The sequence below is a fragment of the Neodiprion virginianus genome, chromosome 4 (assembly GCF_021901495.1).
Source record: "Neodiprion virginianus isolate iyNeoVirg1 chromosome 4, iyNeoVirg1.1, whole genome shotgun sequence".
Lineage (NCBI taxonomy): Eukaryota > Metazoa > Arthropoda > Insecta > Hymenoptera > Diprionidae > Neodiprion > Neodiprion virginianus.
Window position 1 is genome coordinate 38,428,160 of NC_060880.1, and position 25,101 is coordinate 38,453,260.

The 25,101-nt window shown below is 39.7% G+C and overlaps 1 protein-coding gene across 9 annotated transcripts in view; it reads right to left on the reverse strand.

Moving 5' to 3' along the window:
- LOC124302140 (growth factor receptor-bound protein 14-like) overlaps nt 1-25,101 on the reverse strand; it is a 304,566-nt gene that overhangs the window by 122,263 nt on the left and 157,202 nt on the right. For all 9 annotated transcript variants that reach the window (XM_046757964.1, XM_046757963.1, XM_046757960.1 and 6 more), the window contains 3 exons: nt 13,037-13,072; nt 12,888-12,923; nt 12,694-12,729 (listed from right to left, as the gene is read on the reverse strand). In XM_046757964.1, the coding sequence (XP_046613920.1) occupies nt 12,694-12,729; nt 12,888-12,923; nt 13,037-13,072 (108 nt within the window). The remainder of the gene's footprint in view (nt 1-12,693; nt 12,730-12,887; nt 12,924-13,036; nt 13,073-25,101) is intronic.

Genomic DNA, 25,101 nt, shown 5'->3' on the forward strand with positions numbered 1-25,101 from the left:
TTTTTTTTCCCCCATCTCACGTGTTCAACGACGCTCGTCAAGCGAGGCGTGACGCCGCGGTGCGTTGACAAGTTGAAAATTTATTTACGGAAATTCGCAGGGTCGCTCAAATCCTCGGCAGCGTCGCCGGCTGAGAGGTGAAAGGGGGTAGGGGGGGGGGGGGGGGCAGGAAAAGGAAAAAGGAAGAAAAAGAAAAAGCCTAAAATACATTCAGTTATTCATCTCGGCTTGACCGTCCGAACAAAATCGGAGATCCATTCTCTCTCTCTCTATCTCTCTCTATTTTTTCATTCCGACCTTAACAAAACTGCGCCGCGAACTTGTTGCAAGAAGAAACTGGTTGCGGAGGTCAGAAATTCCAAGTTCACCGAACCCCGTCATCACGGTCATTACAATGATTGCCCGGTGAATGGTAGAAGCCGTTGCTGCTGGTCCAAGATCTTATTTTTCTTTTTTTTTTTTTTTATTTTTCTCCTTATTATTATTCATCCTCTATTTTTACTCTGCTCATTTTTCTTTGGTAAGCCTCCAATTGCTTGTCAAAAATAAATCGGCAACTGGTTTTGTACGCGTATTACAGTGATTCGTTCGGAACGAGAGAGACTTGAAACTGTTGAGAAAAGAAAGAAACACACGAAAATAAAACAGCGGAAACATTCCGATTATTACAGCAATTCACCTGTACCATGATTCGTTTCTTCAAGCAATATCTAAATTTTATACACGATATTCTTTTCAAATCGGTTTATTTATATCATATGTCGTACAATTTATTGTCGGTGTGTCTCATTTTTTGACTATTTTGCCGATTGTTGTATAAATAGAGAATGAAACTGGCTGTGGTTGAAATTTGGAGCAATTATTATTGATGCAAATCTATTCGCGGGATTCATTATATTCGAGTTCGTTTCTAATAATCAATTTTCTATATATATAACATGTTTTTTAAGTATAGAATTTGAAACGTATAATTTCTATGAATACATTAACAATCGGACGAAATTCCGGAATAACTTTTAAATCCTCTGATTCACGGTATTTTATTGTGAGTCTCGAATGTTTTAATAGCAAATTTTTTTCGATGTTTTATCAAATTATCCACTCATCTCTGGGTGTGGGGTGGAAGCTCCGAAAACTTGACAAGTTCCGAAAGCGGCTAACACCGAATTATTTAGTTACGAAATTTGAAGTAAAGGAATCAAACTTTGGTGAGACAACAAAGTTTTGAACGGTCCGAAATCCTACGGATCTGAGTTTCGAAATGCAAGATTCCGAAAATTCAAGTTACGATAAAGTTCCGAAAAATAAAGTATCGACGTAGTAAAATTCGGAAAATTGAAACATACTCGCACAGCGTATATTTACTCGACGAGTGGGTGTAAAAAACTAGAAAAACGTAAAAATCAGAACGACCAGGATTCCTAACGTAAGAATATCCAAAATGCAAAACAAAGCAAGATCAAACGTGATGAAAATTTCATGAAACCGGAAATTCACGGAATGTTTCAGATTTTAAAATTGTCTCATTTTCGTACTTTCGGAACTTTTCGAATTTGGAATTTCAATCCCACCTCTACTTCTACATTGACACCGTTTCATTGCCTTCCTCTTTTCCCTGAGAGATGAAAATAATTCTACACCTGTAATGAAACCTCGAAAAATACTCGGGGATAATTTGAGAAACGGAAAAGGTAAAACGAACGCGCGCCCCCTTCGGGAGAAACGTGTATGAATGAAAAAATAAATTCCTCTGCAAGGAAGGAAGGAAGGAAGGAAGGAAGGAAAGGAGGACGGACAGAAGCGTCCCGCTTCCACGTGGTCTGGATGATTGGGAGAGGGGGACAGAGGGAAAGCGGGGGGTGGGAAAAAAATCTGTAAGGGCTCTCAAATGAACCCCGGGGGCTGACGTGACGCGGCAAGCTGAAACCGGGCGGTGAAGGGGGGATGAGGGCGGAAACATGTTTGCCGAAGCGTGACCTCTCAGGAACAACTGTTGCTACCCGGTTGTTATATCGGAGCCCATGGATGCGAATGGTGGGAAAGATATCGAGAGGAATAAGAAGTGAAAAAAATTGAAGATGAAAAAATAAATAGAAATTGGTGGAAAATGTGATGGAGGGACGAACGGTATGATGAGGGGAAAGAGAACATCAAAGAATTTAGAAGTGATGTCGCCGAGAACTTGTAAAATAGATTTAAATCTAAGAGTAATATCCTTTGTGATATTTTACAGATTTTTTTTTTTTTTTTTTTTAATACCGTTTATTACAGATTTTCACTAACTGAAGCCGGGAAAAATACTCAAAAAGTTCCATCACGGCGGGTTTATTTTCTCGAACTCGTGTTTGTAGTTTCATTCGGAGTGAAAGTCACGTTCAATTCGAAATCTGGTATCCTGTTGTTGATACTAAGAATCCCATGCAAAAGTGATTTCTCACTTACATTTAATATGTGTCAGAGTGAGACTCGAAGAATAAATAGAAACAGGGAAAGAGAAAATGGAAAGCGGGAAGCGTCTTCGGGGGTGTATCGAAGAGAAGAACAAATAATGGTTTCATAGGCGAGAAGAATGAAGACGGAATGTTGAATACATTTCAAAAAGAAATTGTTTGTTTAATTTTACAGGAAACATTGTTTAGTTCGTTGTAATAAAATGGTGGTTTCTTCGTTATCGTTAGGCTTTTTTTTTCTTTTTATGCGAACACCTTGTATTTTACAAGAACACCGGACGTGACGGAGGGAAATGAAAGTCACGTTTGGATTCGGAACACTCGAAAACCTAACATTTACCACAAACATCCCATACAGCCGATGAAGAAAAAACTTCTCTTTTGCAGATTTGTGTTATTCATTCATAGAATCAAGGATTAAACTCTTGATTAAACTTTACACAATGTACTATAAAAATAAACAATTTTCTTTTTCAAATTTTAAACGAAGTTGCTAGCATAAATACACAACAAGTTTCAAGATTCAAAACATACATTCATATTCATAATGAAAAATTCTTTACAAATCGTTCGTGGTTCTCAGTTATGCGTTATAAAATTATAAAACCGTCATGTCAAGTTTTTGCGGATACCTCGAATCGCCTCTAATTATACCCTCCTGCGAATCTTGAATTATACAACTCTTCGAATTACACTGACGAACGATAAAAAGTTTGACACTTGAGACGAGAAGAAACCGGCGCCACGTTGAACTTGAATCGCATTGTAAGTTTCGAGAAACTAAAAATTTCGCGACAACTCGACGTGATCCGGAGTAGCAAAAAATCCACAGTTTCGCAAGCCTCGCTCTCGCTATCGGAGACAAAAGGGAGGAGCTTTAAAATCCGTTGATTACGGTGCGAAAAGATCGCGGCGGAGTTGCAAAAACGCAATTCTTTTCCAGCTCCGATGAAGAAGCCGGGTTTTTGTACGAAATTGAATAAAAGACACTTCACCGAGTTGCCGTCGCGTTGCCGCCTACAGAGGAAAATCTAATTGCGAAATCTTTTCACCCCAAATTATATACGAGCATTAAACTATACACGAGATATTGGCAAAGGCGCGTAATCTCGAGCGAAAATTTGTACTAAGGTGGGTTGGGCGAAAGTCTGCGCGAGTTATAAGTCTTTTGCATTTGCAAAGAAATGAGAAAAAAAAATAATAATAATAATAATAAAATGAATAATATACCCAAATTCAACAATTAGCCTAAAAGAGCCGACGAAAAATATCATTTTGAGAATATATTTTTGTTCAAAGATTCTTTCTTCCTTAAATTCGGTAATCTAGAGGCTACAATTTTTGTTTATTCCCAAATTCCAATTTTCCCAAAACAATGGAGACTTCATAAATTTCCAAATACGGTAAAAATTCTGAAGGAACGTTAATCGATATTTAAAATACATAAATATCACGGGACCGATAAGTTTGTTTTATTGCGTTAATCAAGCCTGGATGAACGGGTAATATCGTTGTTTAATTAAGCCACATATTAACTTCCGTGAGAATATTACGGTAAAAAAAGATGAAGATAAATGAATAAAAAATTGACAAAAAAAAAAAACAAAAGAAAGAAGTAGAATGGAAGTGATAAAACTCCAACGCTCGGCTAAATTGATAATGAATCGGTACTCGATTAATAATTTCTTGACGAACTGAAAAAAAATTCAACGAATCTCTCTCTCGTTTCCTCCAAAAAAAAAAATTGTTACCATTTCGGTCACGTAAAAGGAAAAAAAAAAAAAAAAATTTTATTGCACAAAAGCAATTAAATTTCACTGATTTTGCGACGTCGTGTACTAATTTTTACAGTTTTAAAATCCGCTACGTGTACTTGCTACGATTTTCTGGCTAATCGAAGAAAAGTAAAACACACGATCTGATTATTTTTAAAAAATGATCACACAGACAACGGTGGAAAAAGTGTATTTTTCATCGGAGCTTTTCGTATTTTCGTAATTTCACTTTTCTTCGATGGATGAAGAATCAGGATATTTGGTGAAACGTGTCTCGAAATAAAAATAACAACGACAATAACAATAATTTATATTTGCATATTAATTCTCCTCATCTCCGGGCTGTTTTGGTGAAAAAAATTTCATGCGACTAAATTTCGAAACGAACGTAATCGACGTTTGAAATAAAATCGGAATTTTTGAAACGCGTGTGGTACACATTTGAGAACGTCGCGTCGCACAGTGGTCCGAAAGCCCGAATTCCTGGCCAAAACCCCCAAAACCAGAAGTTATCATCCGAGGTAAAGCTTCACATATTTGTCAATAGATAGCATCAGAGCTTTGAAATCCAAAAGGACAGATGTTTATATTCATTCTATGGCCTGTGGTAAACCCTCGAAAGTGACCTTTGTCAAGACTCGCGCGGGACTGTGGTGTGTGCACGTTTTCGAGCGCGGGATAAAAAAGGCTATAGTTTTTTCAATTTGCATCAAAATCGAGTCAACCAAAATGGATATTATTCCTCAAGGTAAGTGAATTACATAAATTTTGTGAAAGAACCAAGTTTCGGAATTTATGGCGATGATATTAATGATGCAATACGAGTGCTGCAAAATAACCTATTTCATTGAATTGCATTACTATCTGTAGAGAATTAGTTATGATCCCCGGAGATCCTGCGGAGATCTCAACGATTCCTAGTGTGAAAAAGTATAGAGAATGTGAAACCGTTGGCATCGCCTGCTCGTTTTTGCTCCATTGGTCAAAAATAAGCATTCTTTGAAGCAGTGTTTTGTCGACTCGGTCGGAGCCTCGTGTCCCGCCTCGTGGGATTAGTGTAGCGCGGCGATGCAGACTTTTTCTTTTGTTTACATATACCTGAGGACTGTTACAAATGTATCTGATGTAATGTACATAGTGTCCAATTTGAATTTCATTGGACTCGCACTACTGAATATTATCACGAAAGTGAATAATTCTGATTTATAAATTATTAAAAGTAAGTAAAATATTTGCAACGAGACTGCTGATCGATTCGTTGAATTATACCCATGGTATTGTATGTCCACAACTGTACATAAGGTACTTATGCATGGCCCACGGATTGTCGAATTAGCCATTTTGCCAATAGGACAGCTCTCTGAAGAAGCTCAGGAGTCGCGAAATAAAGACGTACGGAATTACCGCGAACGTTACTCACGAAAATGCTCGAGAGAAAAAAATATTGAAGATATATTTCTCCGACTTCTAGCTTCTTCAGACCCGCTTATTTCGAGTTTGCGAAAGGCACATCCCAAAATGGGAAAAAGTTTGTTTCATGAAGCGATCGCGCTTCTAAGTTATGAAAAGTTTAGTTTTGAAGAAGGCGACGCAGACAACGTCATTCATCAAAACGACGTCGATGATGAGTATTCAGATAGCGATTAGTATGTATCTTTAAAAATTATGTTATTTTGTTTTATAAGAAAAAAATCTGTAAGAATTAAAGAAATTAATTTACAAAATATCACTTTCAACAAAGTTGTATCATTTTTCACGGAATATTCCCGCCATTTTCGGTCCACCATTTTTAATTTCGCATTTTTGTATTCGTTTTCGGAATCAGCGACCCCAAAAACATTACTAGTATGAATTTCAGCGAATTGGTATCATTTTTCGCGAAAAACATCCGCCATTTTGGGGCCGCCATTTTGAATTTTGCATTTTTGTTCTTTTTTTCGGAATCAGCGACCCCAAAAACATTACCAGTATGAATTTCAGCGAATTGGTATCATTTTTGGCGAAAAACACCCGCCATTTTGGGGCCGCCATTTTGAATTTTGCATTTTTGTTCTTTTTTTCGGAATCAGCGACCCCAAAAACATTACTAGTATGAATTTCAGCGAATTGGTATCATTTTTCGCGAAAAACATCCGCCATTTTGGGGCCGCCATTTTGAATTTTGCATTTTTGTTTTTTTTTTCGGAATCAGCGACCCCAAAAACATTACTAGTATGAATTTCAGCAAATTGGTATCATTTTTCGCGAAAAACATCCGCCATTTTGGGGCCGCCATTTTGAATTTCGCATTTTTGCATTCATTTTCGAAACCAGCAAGCCAAAAAACTATAGGTATGGTAATACTAGCAATTTTCACTGAGAAATATTTGAGTTATTAGTTTTGGCCAAGAATTCGGGCTTTCGGACCACTGTGCGTCGTCTGGTTACCTAGTTTGAAAACTAAAAAGTTTGAAAGCGCAGAAAACACATTTTCAAACTATAACTCGAGGGAAAAGAAAACGTGCTGGAAAGTTGAAAACAATGTCGAAAGTGAAGTTTGAGGTTTAAGGGTGAATTTTCAACCCTGTTTTAGGAATTTCTCTGAAGCATGTTACGCTCCTGAGTTACGGTTGAAAAAAGCCGTTTTTCTCCTCTCGTGATTTCAAACTCAATTTACATCTAAAAAAAATAGAGGAGAATAAAAAAAGAGAGAGAGAGAGAGAGAGAGAGAGAAAAAATAAACGTTACGGAACAAACATCGAAACTTTTCGAATAATTCTCAAAACACGATCGTTCGGGTATTTGATTTTTTTGAAAAGTTTGAAGATAAAAGACAAGTGAATTTTTGAATAAAATTAATATACCAGATTCTTAACAATTTCAAAACTGTAAAAGCTTTCTTTTCTGCATACAATCCCAGTATCTATTTTCTGTTTTTGTATTTTCATAAAGATCTTCGTACAAGATTGAGAATAAAATAATTTGACAAATACTCGTCGTCCGTGATATCTCGTGATAAAATTGATAAAATATATTAATTTTTGGCCAAAAAACTTTATTAATATAACAGAGCGAATGTGTGTATTTATCTGTCTAGGATGTGAGTGTTACTGCAGAAATCTTGAAACGGACGGATCGATGGAAAAAGGAGGAAACACGAGATCTTTATGGAACCGCCACCCTCGGTTATGTTTCTGTCCTATGGAGTACGGCACGCATATTGCGTGTGTAAGGTATTATTATTGCGCTCCGCGCGATTTCCTCTCGAATATCAAAATACGTCCCGCATCAACGTCAGCCACTCGTTACTCTTCCCGATTCCGTATTTATTCCTGTTTCATCCAGCCCGGATTATCATGCGCATATGAATACGGAAATATTTATCGTAAGGATTCTTCGCAAAAGAATTCCACAAGATCAGCGAATTTACTTTGTTAGTAATAATTTAAGTCCGTCTATACATTCGGAGAAAACGTTCGTCCTTTTTTTTTTCTTTTTTTTGATCATTTTGTAGATGCATTTCGTAAAAAGAAATTTCTAGTTTGAACACAATACTTATTTATTAATACCAAAATTAACGAAATAACAGTTTCGAAATTGCAGAAAAGAATTTAATTCAACAAAGTAAAATCTTGTTATTCGTTTCGTCAATTTGATGAAATGATACTTTTTTCATCGTTTTATCAACATACATATTGAATAGTCTCTGGTAGATTCAACTAAATCGCTTCGTAGAGTTCACTAAATCTATTCGGTGGATAAAGATTAGTCGGATTGACGAAATCACGAGAGCCACTGATCGATTACCGCAATCGAAATTAATACGTGGCATCGTTGATCTACAAAATTATTTGTTCGAGTGGCAAAATACGCTCGGTGACAAGTGAAAAATTCTTTCTCGCTATAGAAGTAAGATGAGCAGTTATTAGGAAGGGTTCCAGGCATCCGTCGAGTACAATCAGCAGAACTGAATCATTCGTGGTCTAATTCCATTGAATCAGCCTGTCGTTTCACAATCGCGTATTTCTCTGTCATTGTTTGATATGGCGCTTAATTCATCTGGCATAAATCAAAATCAAACTATAATTTTTTCGTACACAACAATTAAAAAATTATCTTTCAATCTTTACAAAATGATTTCATCGTGTAGATCTGATTTCGCAATCGCGACAGAATCCGTGGGAATACGGTGCCAAATCTTCTCTTACATATTGTTGAAAAATTGTGTTTTCTACGCGCTATAAAATCAACTCAACTTTTTGGTTGTGTTAGAATAAGGTTTAGTCGGATGCGTACAAAATCTAAAATCTCCTTGTCAGGACCGAATTTTGTTCACTGCGACAAAATTTTTTTCCAAGTGTACAACGAATCAAATGTCAAATAACAAATTTTTCTTCTATCCAATTTTTTTTTTCCAAATCCAATTTTTCACCGAGTCTTAGGTACGAGCTTCAAATTAACACGATACAATATTTTTACAATTTTCAACTTGATTGTATAAAGATACGCAGATATGATTACAATAATTTCTTTCACAATTATTCTTCTAGTTCCTATGCGAGAAAATTCACCTCCTCTACATTGTAGGTGATATTTTTTGCTACGACGTTTCAAGAGATAAATCAACTTGTTTCGATACTGACATGTATAAGGGATTCAAAATTACTCAAAATATAAATGCTTTTAGACCCACGTCACTGTAACCTGTCTTGAAAATTCATATCGCTCAAACTTTCGGTCCATATCCCTGAAGAAGCTTTATAAAATATGGACGTGGGAAAACGAAGCTCTCTTTTTCTCCGTATCGTTTGCTCGAGGGAGAGAAAATTCTAGGAAACGGACCGTCTAAAATTTTTTGTCCGTTTGAACGAAAAAAAAAAAAAAAAAAAACAAAAAAACAAACAAAAACATTTTTCAGCAATAATAAAAGCTCTGTAAAAATTCTACCTCTTATTTTTACTGCTACGTTTTTGTAGGCTTTATTTTGCAGTAAAAATTTTGTCGTACGAAACTTTTTGGTTTAGGTACAAGGTATCGCAAAGCATTAAAGGCCCGTTTTTACGCTGCGAAATACGACAAAAATGAAATTCTACCTTAAGACGAAAAGGAAAATGTCCCGCGGGACACGAAACGCGGCAGCGTGTGTAAGTCGCGGATTAATTATACAAACGAAAAGTAGCGGGGAAGAAATTCGGAAGAGAACGTACAAAGGACGAAAAAAAAAAATGAACGAAAATAGAAAAAAAAGGAGGGGGGGGGGGGAGAAAACGCACAAATTTTAATTAAATACGCGGTATGAATACACACGCTCGCGTCCTGCCGATAAAATTACGCCCACCTACCTCGTGTCATTGTTTCATTGTGTCGTTATTATTATTATTATTGTTATCATAGTTGCGGAGATTTTGCATGGAAGCGGTTATACGTATACGTATAGACGGTGGTTCCGACATTGCGCGTTGTTGTTTAATCAATTCAATAACGAAGAAACGTCCCACGCAGCTCTTGTCAGTAATATAAACCCGGGTATAATAGAATATTTATATGTATATATATATATATAATTATATATGTATGTAAGATTTGAGAGAGTTTGTAATTGAAAATTCTAATTTTTATATATACATATATGTTTTGATGTATATACCAACTATAACAGTATTATCTGTGTAAACTCCGTGTTCAATGCTGATTCGGGTCGAGTCAATTTCAAAGGTTTCAACTTTGGGTGAATGCTTGAATTGAAATAAAAAATTGATTGAAAATCAGATTAAATCTGCGTTGGAGATTTCGAATTGCGTGTAATAAGAATTTTATAACTCTTTGTTACTCGGCGATCCTCGATCGGATATTGGCATGGAAAAATAAGGACAATAATGAACGAATAAGATTGAGAATAAATGAATAAATAAATATACAAAATGCCACCAGATATTTTTACGTACGATTCGAGAGAGTGACAAATTCACGGTAAAACGTGAAATTCAATCGTTCGGTGTGAATTTCAATTTCCATGTGACCGAAACGTAATGATTTATGGGTAAGGTACAAATTTCGGTTAGACATCGCCGGGCAATCATATTTCGACAAACCCACGTGTGGTGTTGTGTAATATGGAAAATTGAATTTCGAATTGTTTGATTTATCGGTAAACTTGAGAATGAATATATCAATCAATTGCGAGTGTGTGTGTGTTTATGTTTATATGTATATGAACGCGTAGGGGATGATGCAAGAAGAGCTCGGTGGTATTTTTATCCAGTTTTCATTACTTTTTTTCACCTTCGAGAAAAATAGAAGCGAAAGGAAAAAAGAACAACGAGATGTGTCGCATGATAAATATATACGCGGCATTTCACGTGAAGTTTGACCCAAAATGGTCTCGGATTTTGTTTTACAGATTTTTTTTTTTAAACCGCCACTGAGATTTGTCAAGAAAAAAAGTTGATAAACCAATTCCGAAAACACAATTTTTATGAATCTGAAAAAATCCTATCTGATTTTATTTTAAGCGCGACACGACGATGGGATCTCAATATTTAGTATTTGTTTCGCAAGTTTTTAGTTTTTCTATGTCGGAATTGTTTTCGCTTTTTTTTTCTTCATATTTTATGTGCCTCGATCTAAGTAGATTTCAGAACACATTCACATTATTTTCTTGATTTCGCGATCTATTTAGACCACGGACACAGGACCACAAAAAGTGAGAAAAAAAAGAAATAGAAAATGTATCCAATTCTGAGTTAAAAAGACTAAGAACTTGCGAAATAAAAGTTAATATCGAGATCCCATTATCGCGTGAAGCGTAAAAATCATATTTTCATAGAATTCAATTTTTCGTAAATTCACTAGCGGCTTGAAAAATGGACAATAAAAAATGTTGATATTTATCAATTATTATAGAATAAAAATACAAAAAAATTAAAATACATAAATAAATAACTGCAGAAAATTTGTTGAAAAAAAAAAACCAAAGAAATCTGTAAAGATGTCGGCACAAAAAAAAAAAAAATAAATAAAAAAAAAACCACTTTTAGCGCTGAAATCGGGTTCCAAATTTCACGTCCCGCTTAGAGCAGCTGCGCGCAGGTGAATCGCTGACTGACCTCGAGGCAAAAATCGGAAATAACTGTTGGCTGATCCATGGGTTTCTACCCTGCCCACCTTGCGTCATTCAACCCGTTCCTCCTCCTCCTCCTCCTCCTCCTCCTCCTCCTCCTCCTCGTCCACGCATACGCAGATATTGCATCGACGCACCAACACCCAATTGCGTTGGTTGTTTACGCACGTTACATCACATAATATCGCGCGTAATAGGTCGTCTCCTCGCTTGGACCATTGCCACAAAAAATAATATCAGACACACTGGCGACAACTAAATTTTCGCCCCCTTCGAACGTTCTTCTCCTCCTCCGCGAGGAATGAAAAGAAAATAGGAAGAAAAAGAAAGAGAGAGTGAGAAAATTTTATCGTTTTGTTAAGGTTACGATAAAATGAGAACCATTCTTAAAGGATCGAAAGTAAATTTCGTAAAATTATCTTTTCGATTTATTAATACATATGGTTTATCGATACTGCTGGTAAATTTTCTGGCAATTGCTGAATTATTGTTCTTTAATTTTTTATTTTTCAAGCTTAAGAAGGCCTTGACATCGATTCAGCGTTGCGCCAGTATTCAAATTATGCAGTGCGAGTAGGTGTATAAAAAAAAAAAAAAAAAAAAAACAAAGGGCACACGTACTAGATTTTCTGACTACAAAGTAATCCCAGAAGACTGTGCGGTAACGACTTGAGTAAAAAAAAATGTTTCGTCCATTTACACGAAGTGATAATAATCAATCTTCGATGCATCGTCGTGGGTGAGCTTTAATGACACTTGAATATTGAAAGCTCCGCGGCGAAACGAACGTATGTCCGAAACTCGAGTCGTGCAAAAAGAAAAAGAAAAAAAAATGCCACGGTGATCGTGAAAAGTGTGCCACCGTTTGGAACACATACGCTGCAGGATCGAACGAGCAGTTTGCGAATTACGAAGCACCGGCTTATTGGGATCTTAAGTCGAGTTGAGCGGGTCTCGGTGCGCGTATAATACATTCGCGATTACCATAACGAAGCATTAAAGCGGATATTTACGGGTTTCCAAAGCCTAGGAGGATCGAGTGAGCGAGTAAAATCGCGCATCCGGAGCGCACGAGGGTCGTTTCATTGGTAACTTTACGACGGTGTGGTGAATGCGCAACGCGGTCTGGTCTGTCTCGGATAAGGGACCGTCTAGTTTCACCCTGCCAGACGCGGGGTAATACGTTTGACCGCGACATAAATTCACGGTAATATTTAAATAACGATCGGCGGAGCGTTTACGGGCATTCGATCATCGGTGAAAATCATTTCGGCAAACAAACGGATCGTTGTTTCACCGGGCATTCAACGAGATGGCAAAGTCATCCTGAAAAACCACGAGATAATTGAATGACAATGGTTGTACTCACGGATGCGAGGGAACGTTTGGGAGTTCCGCTGGAACCCTGAAGCAGAAGAAACAGACGAAAATTCATGGTAATATGGAAATAACGATTGGTGTCAATTTTAAGTACATTCGATCGATGAAAATCATTACGGAAAACAAACGGATGCTTCTGTCGGCACTAAACCGTTGAGATTAAATGATTATGGTTATACTCACGGATGTGAGGGAACGTTTCGGCGTTGTGACAGTACTCTGTGGAAGAAAAATTATACGTAAATTTACGGTGATACTCGATGTGAGTACTCGACGAGATGGTGAAATCATCCATTAAATCTTGAAAATTGAATGATAATAGCTGTACTCACGGATAACGGGGTGCGTTTGGGAGTTGAGGTGGAAGTCTGAAACAGAAAGGTAAGAGTGTCGATTAGACAGTGAGCCAAATTCTCAATTTGTCGGTTTGTCGTCAGTTTAAAGTACACAAGTTAAAGGTTATCGTCGTTGTACGGATCCTGGGTTGGGAGGGTTTTGGAACCTAGAGTTAGGCTGGAATCGTGACGACAGAAAAAGATGATTAAACAAGTATTGAGGAAGTTCTACCGAAGCTTATCTACAGGGACTTTCTTTGTTACATCTGACACAATCAACAGAGAGGGTATCTACTTGTTGAAATCGCAAGCCACTTCGGACAGTAGTCTGTTTAAAATCACTTGAAATCATGTAAAACTGCTTGAAATCGTATGAGATCCCTTGAAATCGCGTGAGATCGCAAACCACTTTCAAAAGCAATCACTTTAAAATCATTTAAAATCATTTGAAATCAGTTGAAATCACTCGAAATCCCGTGTAATCGTGTGAAATCGCTTGAAATCTTATGAAATCGTATGAGACCCTTTGAAATCGCGTGTAATCGCCAACCACTTTAGAACGCAGTCACTTTCGAATCGCTTGAAATCGCGTGAAATCGTATGTAGCCCCCTTGAAATCGCAAACAACTTTGGAAGGCACTCACTTCAAAATCACTTGAAATCAGTTGAAATCATGTGTAATCGCATGAAATCACTTGAAATCGTATGAAATCGTATTAGATACCTTGAAATCGCTTGAAACAAAACGAAACCGCAAACTAATTGGAAGGCAGTCACTTTAATATCGCTTGAAATACTTTGAAATCAGTTGAAATCACTCGAAATCACGTGTAATCGAGTGAAAAAGCTTGAAATCATATGAAATCATACGAGATCTGTTGAAATTGCGTAAAATCGTTTGAAGGACCACGAAATCGCACGTGAATTCACTTGTCGTGAATCACTGACCACTTTGGAAAGTGGTCACTTTAAAATCCCAGGAGATTGTTTGAACTCGCTTGAAATCTTTGCAATCGTTTGTCATCCGATCTACGAGTGAATGTCCCCTCGAGATCACAGCTTTAGTGACACTGTTTGAACCTGTGTCCCATTTAATACATCCTCGAGTCCCGAGTTCAGAAAATTTTCTCGACCGTCTTTCAGCTCGATCATGTTATAATTTTGAAAGGACGGAGTCAGCGACGCTCTGTAAGGTAAAATAAACGGTCATGACCTCTACGACCCGACATCGGTGGGCTTCGGCTTCGGACTCGCGATGCACGGTCTGTCAACACAGGGAGTTGCGGACTACCGCTGGTTTACCGCACGATGGAACTAGGTATAATGAATCCTCCATGACCGCCGGCAACGAGCGAATCGAGAGAGAGGAGCGAGAGGAGAGAGAGAGTTACAACGCTCCCTTGTTTATAGTTATTGCCCTTTAAAGCGTGTTTTCCAACCCCGCGGGACGTAAATAGCCACCGTTGGAAAATTTAACGCCACGGTTGGCTACGAAGTTTCAACTTCAACAACATGGACTCTGAATAGATGAGCGAAAGAAGATGGAGCGAAATAATTACTTACGATTGGACCAAAGTGTTTGACGGTTATTCAACAATAACTTGTGGAGCTGAAGCGAACAGCTAATTGCAAGTGCAATAAGGTTTTACACCAGTAGTTTGACAAAAGTACTGACTTTTCATCAGAACTGTCAAAATTTTGATCATCAATGTCGACTGACTGTTTTATCTTCATTGGCGTTAGCATGTCTGGCTGCTTGTAAGTCTATGAGCTGCTAGTTTAATTTCAACATTTCAAAATCTCTTTAGTTGTCCAAATGCCGGGTGAAACTCTTTCGAAAGAATGACGGAGTTACGTTAATGTTACTAAAAGGTAAAGCTTTATAGACACAACACCATCGAGCCACTAACACTGGTAAGCGGTAGAAGCTCCGACAAATCGCAGTGTTCAGCCTCAGAAGTTTACTTTTCTGGATAAAAGCTGGTCTCGAGTTCAATACCGAGGCTGACAAGGGAGTAGAGACCTCCCATGATAATGGGGGTGTGATTTTGACAAGTAACGAGTCCGCCCGCGCGACGACAAAAGAAGGGTGCGCAGGTACAGAAGGAAGAAGGGAGAAGTGCCTTCAGGGATCGAAAAATATTCCTGTAAAAGAGTGTCAAATTCGTAAAATGAATCCACGGGTGGTTGGGACGAGTGATACCTACACTTGCAGAAATGCGAAATATTGGAAGCCCTCATATACTTCGAACTCGTGTTTACCCGACGCCGAGAAGCGACCGTCGGCGAGATGAAAGAAACAGCTGTTTCGGTGAGGTCGACCTCGGTGACCTTTTGGGGTCCGGGTGAGCCGCTCGATTCCATCGGGACTTTTAAACTTGAGTCGGGTGAATGACTGACCGACCGACTGGCTGGGTCTAAAACACTGCGGAGGATCTATCGACCACGGCGTAAAAATTTCTCGGTTCTCGTCGGAACAATTCAATCCTCGGAGAACGGAACCAGCTGTTCAATCGCCTTCTGCACCATCTACCGGCTTACCCTCGACAGATGCGTTGCATCGTCGTGACCTTCGTTCGTCAACCTCATCCCTCCAACCTCGGCAATTGTCGAGCGGTTACTGACTAGTCAGAACGCCAACTCACCCTCGGGTCTTTGAACGCTGTTGGCAGGTGGGTTAAGTTGGGTTGAGTTAGGTTAGGGTTAGGTTCTTGGAAGCCAACCCGGACAAAACGTTTCATTCCAGTTCCACGAAGAACCAAATTGCCCAGAGGAGATTCAGTGACACCATACTCATTTTTGTTCACTCACTTTTATCAGTGCAAACGGCTAGTCTAGAGTATCAAAAATTCCTAGTGATCATCACGGTAATGACCAAAACTCGAGCCAAGTTTGCGAATATAAATATGCATGGTTCTATTGTTAGACTGGTTGCAACAGAGTAAAGCGGCAAACCAAGTAGTTACATAGTCCATTTTTTTTTTTCATCGTCACCTTTACGAATCTCTGTATCCATCGACGCGACATGTAACCTATTCAATTTACATCCCATCCGTAACAGAAATCCGACGTTGTGCAATTTTCAGACAATATTTTTCAACCCCCGATAAATTTTGTATCGTTTACAAATTGATATTCGTCTTGATTGACGGACCTTTTGTGGTCATAGCCTTCCATTATAGGTAATGAATACGGCGACAATCGCAGTCCCAAGGCGATCCGAATTACCCGACGCATCTACCTTTATAATGGATACATAAACAGAGGTCTCGCCGAGTTACCAGTGATCAGAAAAGCGCCGTTTTCCTCGATCCTCGAAAACAGTCTCAGAGGATGGTTTTGAGCAGTAAATTTGTTTACGTTGCACCGGGTGGTCCGAGGTTTAATTTCGGAGTTTATACTGCGCTGCCGCACATTACGGGTGGTCCATGCATGAGAGCCTTGCATCATTTCAGCAATGTGAGCTCGGGATTGCGCGATGGTCTAAATCGACCTTTACTATTATCGTGGTTAAGCACCATTACTGCGCAAATTCGCGCAACGAGAAGACGGTGAACTACGTCAAACGCGGTCCCTCCGACCTCAGTTATTATTCAGTTTGATCCGGAATCGGTCCAGGATGTTTAAACAGAGTGCGACATATGGCCAAGCGTTTCGTCGGCTTTCACCAGACTGGGTCGTCTTCGCCTGCCTTGTGGAAATATACAAAACGAGACGAACCGACGACGTCCTCGAAATTTTTTTTTTTTTTCTACTTCCTTTGCTCGACGGCTGTACGAGTCCCTTTTCACGACGGTCTTTCTTCTCGCTCAACTCGATCGAGCGGATAACACCGTGCCGAGTGAAATTCATCCCGTTGTGACGTACGGGAAAACAATATCCATAAAATCTCATCTTGCGTATAACAAGGAGTAAGGTATAAACAAACGAAACACAAAACCCAACTCATCTCGTTCAGCGACAGACTTACGAAACAAAAACTTTTTCCCTTGTTCCTTTGTTTTGCCTACTTCATCTTACTCCTTTCGACTTCTGGAAAACCCGTCCGCACCGTTTACCAGAGATTTTTTACTCATCTTCTACTACTACTTCTCACCTCATTTTCACCCTCGTCTCACCCTCCGCCCGGAACATTCCGTACAACATCGAGTTAGGAAACACACGCGCACACACAATTGGCAACTTTTCGAATCCCATTTTAAAGTTAAATCTGGAACAGGCTAACGCGGCGTTAGGAAAACATTGCAAATCCCTCCCAACGTATTTTGCAAACACCTCTTTCACGCTCTTTGTTTTTTCGGTCCGACAACCTCGCGGCTAATTTCGGCGACCGCAGAGGGATCAATCTTCCACGGATCGAAAGCGAGCACTATTTTCCTCGGGAAGCGGCCTGTCCGGATCGACGTATCGCTCGAATTTGCCACGCATCGATGACCGTGCATTTTCGAAAATGCCAGAAGCCTCAACGAGCATATACGCGAGGCGACTCGGTTTTTCTCGCTGATTTTTCCCGCCGTGCCAAAATCGAACACAACTCGAATGTCCCTCGAGTCCGTTGACTCGGTTACTCACTTTGACTATTTCTCCGTCCCCATTAACCGACAACCCCCCGGCAATTTTCGGCTTCCAAGAACGAATAAAACCGGTGACCGAGCGTTAATTTAAGAATTTTTAACGAACCTCAACGCATCTCGTTAGTCGGCTCGGCGGGCGTATCGCCGAAAAAGAGAAGTAGAAGAGGAAGAATAGGAAGGAGGTGGCCGATGGCCAAAGAATTCGTTCGCGGGGAGACGTTTCGGCGTCATTTTGTCAATTCCGTTCAATTATAGTCACCGCTGTCCAAGCCGATAATATCGTGACTGACGATGCATACGCGTGTGCTGAAATTCCCAATTATCCCCGGCCGTTGGTAACGATCGCCGAAAATTCTCCACCGGGTTTAAAATCGCCTCCTGCGCTCAGGGTCGCCAACTTTCGGAGCGCGAAAAACTCGCCTCCCCGAATCCTCTCAGCGGCGCAAGGTGACCGGGGGATTTCCGGTTGGCCCTGGTCCAGAGATTTTCATCACTGACGTCCGTCTTCACTCTTGGCCGACTGTTCGCTAACGGTCAACCTTTCGTTAGATTTTTAAAACGACCAACGGGCCCGTTTATAACACCGTCGAAAGGTCAGCCGCGACGATCGGAAAAACTTCCAAGAGTCGAAATCGACGGCGGAAACCACGCGATTATTCTTCATCCCTTTACAAGTGTTTTGTTTCCTTTTTTCGCATTCACCGATTTTCTGTCTTCCTACAAGTGTCATCCTGAAGTTGCAGAGAAAATTGACGATAGGAAAAAAAAAAAAAAAAACAGAAACTAAATGAAAATCTGAAACGTCGCAACGTGACTGACCGGCTAAAAATAATTCCTACACGGCACGACATGGCGCCTGCTGTCAAGTGAACAGTAGGTATAATTTAAGTTTGACAAATTTGATTATTACTTCACGGCGAGGCGAACAACAATCACCGTGCATTCGCTGAATGCCTTAAATATTCAAATATAAAACTAGAACTGCAGGGAAAGGCGTTTTCCCCCTTTTTTCTTTTCCTTTGATTTTTTGGTATTCGTTTTCGGAAATTATTAGCGCAGTCTCTGTTCACTCATTTTGTCCCCGCCATTTCCACGTCTGCGGTGTATTGAACCTGAAACGAGGTTTGGTAATGCGTGATCGAATTTTTTGCAACACGACGCATCCGTCTCATCGTTCCACGCTGTAGTCGGCAGATCGAGATGTTAAAAATATGTCGAAAAACAAATGACCCCATCCGTAGAAGAATCGAAAAATAGTACATTATGTAACAAGGGACTGATCGACTTTTATTCCTGTGTTACACATGGGACTTTATTTCCGATTCAACTCTGGCAACGTTATTGACTTGAAAGTATTTTCCGTGTACGTGTAAGTGTGATATATCGGTCTAAAAACGGTAATATCATTGATAGTTGATAATAAAACATAGAGACGTAGTTCAAAATGGAGAAAAAAAACGAGAGATAACCGAAACATTAATTTGCGGGTAATATGATCATATTTCCCGCAAATGTGGGAGAAAATTGCTCCTTTTTTCCCGCAAATGAGGGGAAAAAAAGTAAAGAGAGAATAATATCCCACCTTCGTCCCGCGTTTCAAGTAAAAATAGTGAACTTTATGGTTGAGTCGGGAATGAAATATTACCTACATTATCTAACGTTTTACGGCTACAATATTTATTTGAAAACTGGGATTTTTAAATTGGCCTCATATTTCCCGCAAATACGTTTTAGGAAAAAATATGTCACTTTCGTCCCTCTTTTCAGGTCAAAAGAGTGAACATTATGGTTGAGTATGGAAAAAAAAACAAAAAAAAAAAATAAATAACAATATCTGTGCTAAATACATTTCAGCAGTTTTATCTGCACCCTCCAGCTCTTCTGTATACAATAGGCAAAAAATACAGCACGGCGAGAAATGTGATTTTTGTCAAATCAGAAATAAAAAAAAAGAAAGAAAAACGCTTAAATCAGAACCGGTTCGCCAATAATTAGCAACTTGTTACTCACCGATTGTGAGGCAATCGCACCCGGCTTTCTGCCTAATGTTTTCCAAAGTCCCAAGGTACACGACACGCGCAAAACAATCGCCACAGCTCGAGTAAATTGAGTAGGTACTTGAGGCGTCGAATGCTCGCGTAGAGAGACTCGAAAATACGATTTACGCAAGGCTGTACTTTATACGGGCGTGTATATCCTGCCCACGTATGAATATATACATAAAGCACACACCAATACCGGCAAGACGGAATCTAACCTACAATCATGAAACTTGTCGACACTCCGTTTATCGCACACCCGTTATTTACTACTGCACGTTTGGCGCGCGGCGGGCAAGCACATCGGAAATACCGCGTCGATAAAACCGAATTATTCAAACGGATCCCCCCCCCTTCTTACGCTATCTCTAATCCGCCCCTATCGCATAATATATACGAATAATTTATTCCAATCGACGAAATAGCGAGATTGCGTGATTTCACGGAATTCGTCGTCTTTTTTTTTCTTTTTTTCATACGGACGCGGCTGGGGTCGAAGCTTTCGGTTAAATCGCGAAAAATAATCGGACGAGTTTTGAAAAATGAAGAAATTTATTTTGAAAAGAAAAAAAACAAAAACAAAAAAAAAAAAAAAAAAAAGAAAAAAAAAGTCGTTTTCGTACGTAAAAGCGTGTACGTATAGTATATGCGTACAATTGTACGATAGGATATTGCAAAAAAGTTGTTTTAATCCGGACGTTGGTTTTTTTTTTTTTTTTTTTTTTTCTTTTTTCCGTTCCACCCGTCAGACCCCGATTCCAGCCGGGAAACCCCGTATTTCATCAATTTCCATTATACTTCGCGTCAATAAACTGTCACGTGAAAATCACGCGTTCATCCGAACCATCACCGATGCCGCCGCTGTTAGGTGTTCAATAATGCCGACTCTTACCTGATTTCGAAAAACATGCTCACGGTCGAGTACGCGAATGACACTGTTCGTACGTACAAATATCTGATGGAGAATAGAGCAAGAGAGAGGGAAAAAATTTATCGATGATTTAACGACGACGCGATTATTAACAAAATAGTCCGTTTTATTGTATTGTTTCTCGTGAAAACTTAACGTACTACCAATTTGAAATTATTTTTGAAAGTAAAACTAACCTTATTACGTGTCGCATCGGTTATTTCACTACCGTTTTTGTGGTTGAAAAAATGAAGCAAATGTCGCGAAATAATTGTGATTCGATAAAACCTACATCCTACTTGTCAACACTTTTGCTACCCACGATCATAAAAGAATATGAAAAACTCACTTGTAACGGTGTAAGGTTTTCGATTGTAGATACGTGTAAATATGATGGGGTTAAAGTTTGCAACGATTCATTTAGCAGGGAAAAAAATGATCAAATGTGATCAAATAGTAACAAAGAAGAACATACTGATATTTTGGAATATTTTCTCTCATATTCAAGCAACCTTCGCGGTAGTTATTAAATTTCAAAATAGTGAAATTTGTTTTGGCGTTTCGTTACGTTGACGCAACCACCTTCAGCACCATCAAAGACGAGGCCTAGCTGATATTAAAATTCTATCTCGAGCGAGCAGTCGTACAAGGTAACAAGACGTCGGACGGTAAATATTCCCTTACATACAACTTTGTGAATAAATTGTATGGGGATAAACCGCGTTCCGTCCATCACGATGTCAGTTCGAAGGGCTGAGCGGTCGTGACCAAGGGGCAACAAGCATCAACATCAACATCGGAGATGCGGGCGATATCTTGTAATTACACGGTCTTTGATAGCGTAAAACGCCTTCGGGGTGATCTCGGCGTACCTGCGGGGAAAATGCTTTCTCGAAACGCGACGTCTCCGTAATTGCTATAAATTACACGCAAACGCGTTTCGTCTTTCATGTCCATCCGCATCCGCCTTTCATGTCCATCCGCATTCGCCTTGCCGTCCGTTCCTCGGATCCGCAACTTTGTTGAGCAATGTTCAATTACACGCGTCGTTCCGCGACTTGAAACGGAACGGAACGAAGGACTGTGTAAGGCTACCTGCCACGAATGCGTGTCTTCGTGATCTTTTATGTACCTACCAATCTACTCCGCATCACGAGGTAGAGAATTTAAATTCACGACGATCAACATCAACGGGGAGAAACGTCTTCGTCCCTCGTTTCGTTTTAGTTTTCATTATTATCTCTACCTGCTGTTCTTCGTTTCTTTACTTTGCTTCATCTTTTACTGGTTTTATTTGATTTCAACTCTTAACCATGATTGTACGATCTTGCACTGAAGAAACAATGTTTCTTGAACCGCATATAAACTCGTTTACATTTAACAAAATAACTTTGATAGTTTCGAAGAAACTTCAGCTTGTCACTGTAGCGAAGTACAATGTAACTAGATAATTTCATCGAATTGAAGAGAGTGTAAACGAAATTTATTCGATCAAAATTCGATCTTAAATAAAAATTAGTTGTTCAAGTATCGAAGAAGACAAGAAAAACCATATCGTAATTTCAGAAGGATAAGAATACTCGCTGTTCACTTATTACTTGTTCATTTATTGTCTTTTCAGTTTCGTTCCGTTTCTCTTCACTCGCCGATCTCTACGTGCCAAAGAAACAAACAAACAAACAAACAGAGAAACATTTCAAATTTTCCTTATAATATTTATACGCATATTGCCCTGCGTTCGTACATGTCGACGACCGCTTGCAGATACGTGCAAATGTGTTATACATGTACCGCACGTTACGTGCGAGAAGGGGGGAACCGCTTGAATATCGCATCGATCAACCGAAATTTACGAAAACGATGCGCGGAGGCAATTTACATATCCTCGCATGTAATTACGCTCACCTGTACACGATGTGCATAATCAGGCATCGATAATCGGTGAGATACGACCGCAAGATATATGCGGACGATGTTGTAGAGGGTGTTCGGTTTTGAACCTCGCCAAAGTTCGATCCCTGTTTTTGTTTTCTTAGAGTCTTTAACTCGACTCAGCGTATCGTCTGTTACGAAAATTCATGCCTACTTTGTACTTCGGTATACAGGGACAATCTCTCGAAAGTTGAGATTCAACCGCGCATGCGTCAAGCAATTCAATCTCATTGGCCGGCGAAATCTTCACGCAGCGATATTTTTGTCCGCGACGCAGGCGTGCCAACCTACGCAAAATGTCTACGATTGAATTTTCAAAGAGCGTAAGCGTTGAATTCCGAGCGTTCTTTGAAGAATCGACTTTCCGACCCGACAACAAATGCTTCCGAAACCTTTCCGAGTCGCTGCTTCGATTATTCGAGATTCTAACCTCGAAAATTCGTATCAACGACATCGCCGGCAGAAAGAGTTTGACAGCTGAAACTCGGGATATGGCCAGCCTGCACGAAAAGCCGATTAAACTCGCGCATGCGCGGTTGATTTATCAAGTCTCAAGAGATGGTCCCGGTACAGATAATAAACGGAATACCAGATGATCATGATAACAATAATTGTTACCCACGAGAACTTCTTCGAGAACTAAAATACAAGGTTACTATTGTAGGTGAACTGGCATACATCATCATCTATAACCTACAGGCACATTGAAAGTTGGACGAATGACAAATGTCTTGTATATATGGTATATACGGCGAACGAGAGACTCGTATATTATCCAACTATATAGCGGATCCCGCCAATAATCCATCTGCATTACCATAATCCGCCCACGGATTATCAAGTTTCAAAGTTCTACAGTGAATTCAAAGTCGCGAGCTAGCGTGCATAATCCATCTAGCCATGGCAAGTCAGGCGGGCGTATATGTATACAGTTGCAGCGATGCCGAGACCGTCGGGAATCGATTGGAAAACAAGCAGGGAAAATTGACTCTCCCAGAAATTCTCGCTACTCACGGTTTTTCCAAGAAGAAAGAGAATTTTTGCGACACTCTGACCCCAACACCTTTTTCTTCTAAAACAGCGATTCTTGAAAAATTTATCCATTTCCAGATATATTTTTTTCATATTTCTGACTTATATTTGTACTTTTAAACTATCGTACTCGGATATTTAAAATGGTAACTCATCAAAAATGGAACAGGGTCATTTTGACCCAGAGTGATCTCCGTGATCGAAAACAAACCAATTGATAAAGTTTCACCAAAAGCGGTTCATTCGTTTCCGAATCACTGTCCGAGAAATAAGGATATTTTTTAAAAATAACTTAGGAACGGATCAACCGATTTCACTCAAAATCTAATTAGCTACAGGTTAAGGACAGAATCGCTTGAGATCAGAATCATAAAGGTCCGTCGATTCGTTCACGAGATATCGACGGATAAAAAATTGATCACACACCCAAAGGTTCGTCCTTCGAAGATGATGATGAGAGATGATTCGCTGAACCTCAAAACCTCAAGATCTAGTGATTAAACTCGACGTTTCAGTTTCAAGATGACTAGAGTAATTTATGATCTAGTAAAACGAGCAAAAACATGTCATTAATAACAATCTCCGAGGAAAATAGTTGAATTTTCGTCAGCCTGCGGCCAAATTCCAATTATCCAAAAATCCGAATCGTGGCCGAAAGGTTGACACAAAAATCGATGTATTCTCTGTAACCTACATATCCAAGATTCCATCGTACGTAAATTATGACGAATCTCTACGAATTCCAACCACCCCAGACTCTGAACAAGCGCCTATACTGCATAGCTTCCTGAATCAACTAAAGAATTACATCCAGGGTAAGGATGATTTTGCGATCTAAATATGATAGATCTTTTTTCCCTCTTGAATAAGGAATAAGTCGCGGAGTTACGGATGTGCAACGACTCTCCAAAGGAGGAAATTTTTCACCTCAGGATTCGAGTTTGCGTCACCGCTAGTGTGGTGGAGTAAACTCCCGGGTAGATTGGTGAATTGATCGTAGTTTGGTGGTGGATGGCTTCGTCTCCCACGCAGAGCAGCCAGCGTCAACGGGGTAAGCGAAGAAGCCGGAGAGAGGCGACGCGACGCTCCGGCGTTGCTGGTTGCAAAAAGCGGTCGTGTTTGGACGCCAAGGCGTCTGGCTTGCTAGCTGGCCGGTTGGTTGGTTGGTTGGTTGGTTGGTTGGCTGGTCGGTGAAGCGGAGCAAGCGCGATTCCGTTCTTACGTCAGCGCCATTCTTACATCGAGCTGCTACTACTACTACCACTCTTCTTCTTCTTCTCTGATGTAAGGAATCGTGGACCGCTGCCATAACTCAGATGAAAAACAATATAGAGAGTAGGGAAGCGCTTCGAACGGGAAATAATAACCGGCGAGGAGAAGATCTATCGTCGGCGATCAAACTTGTTGGCCTAGGTACAAGACTGCACCAGCCGGGAGAACGATCGTCTTTGTAATAAGCTGCGTCGAATTTTATACACACTGTAAAAAGCTGGGATTGGACGCTACGTAGAAACGAGGCTGGACTTGACCGTAAAACTTTTTGTCACCGCGTTGACTGGGTTATTTTGTGTTGAT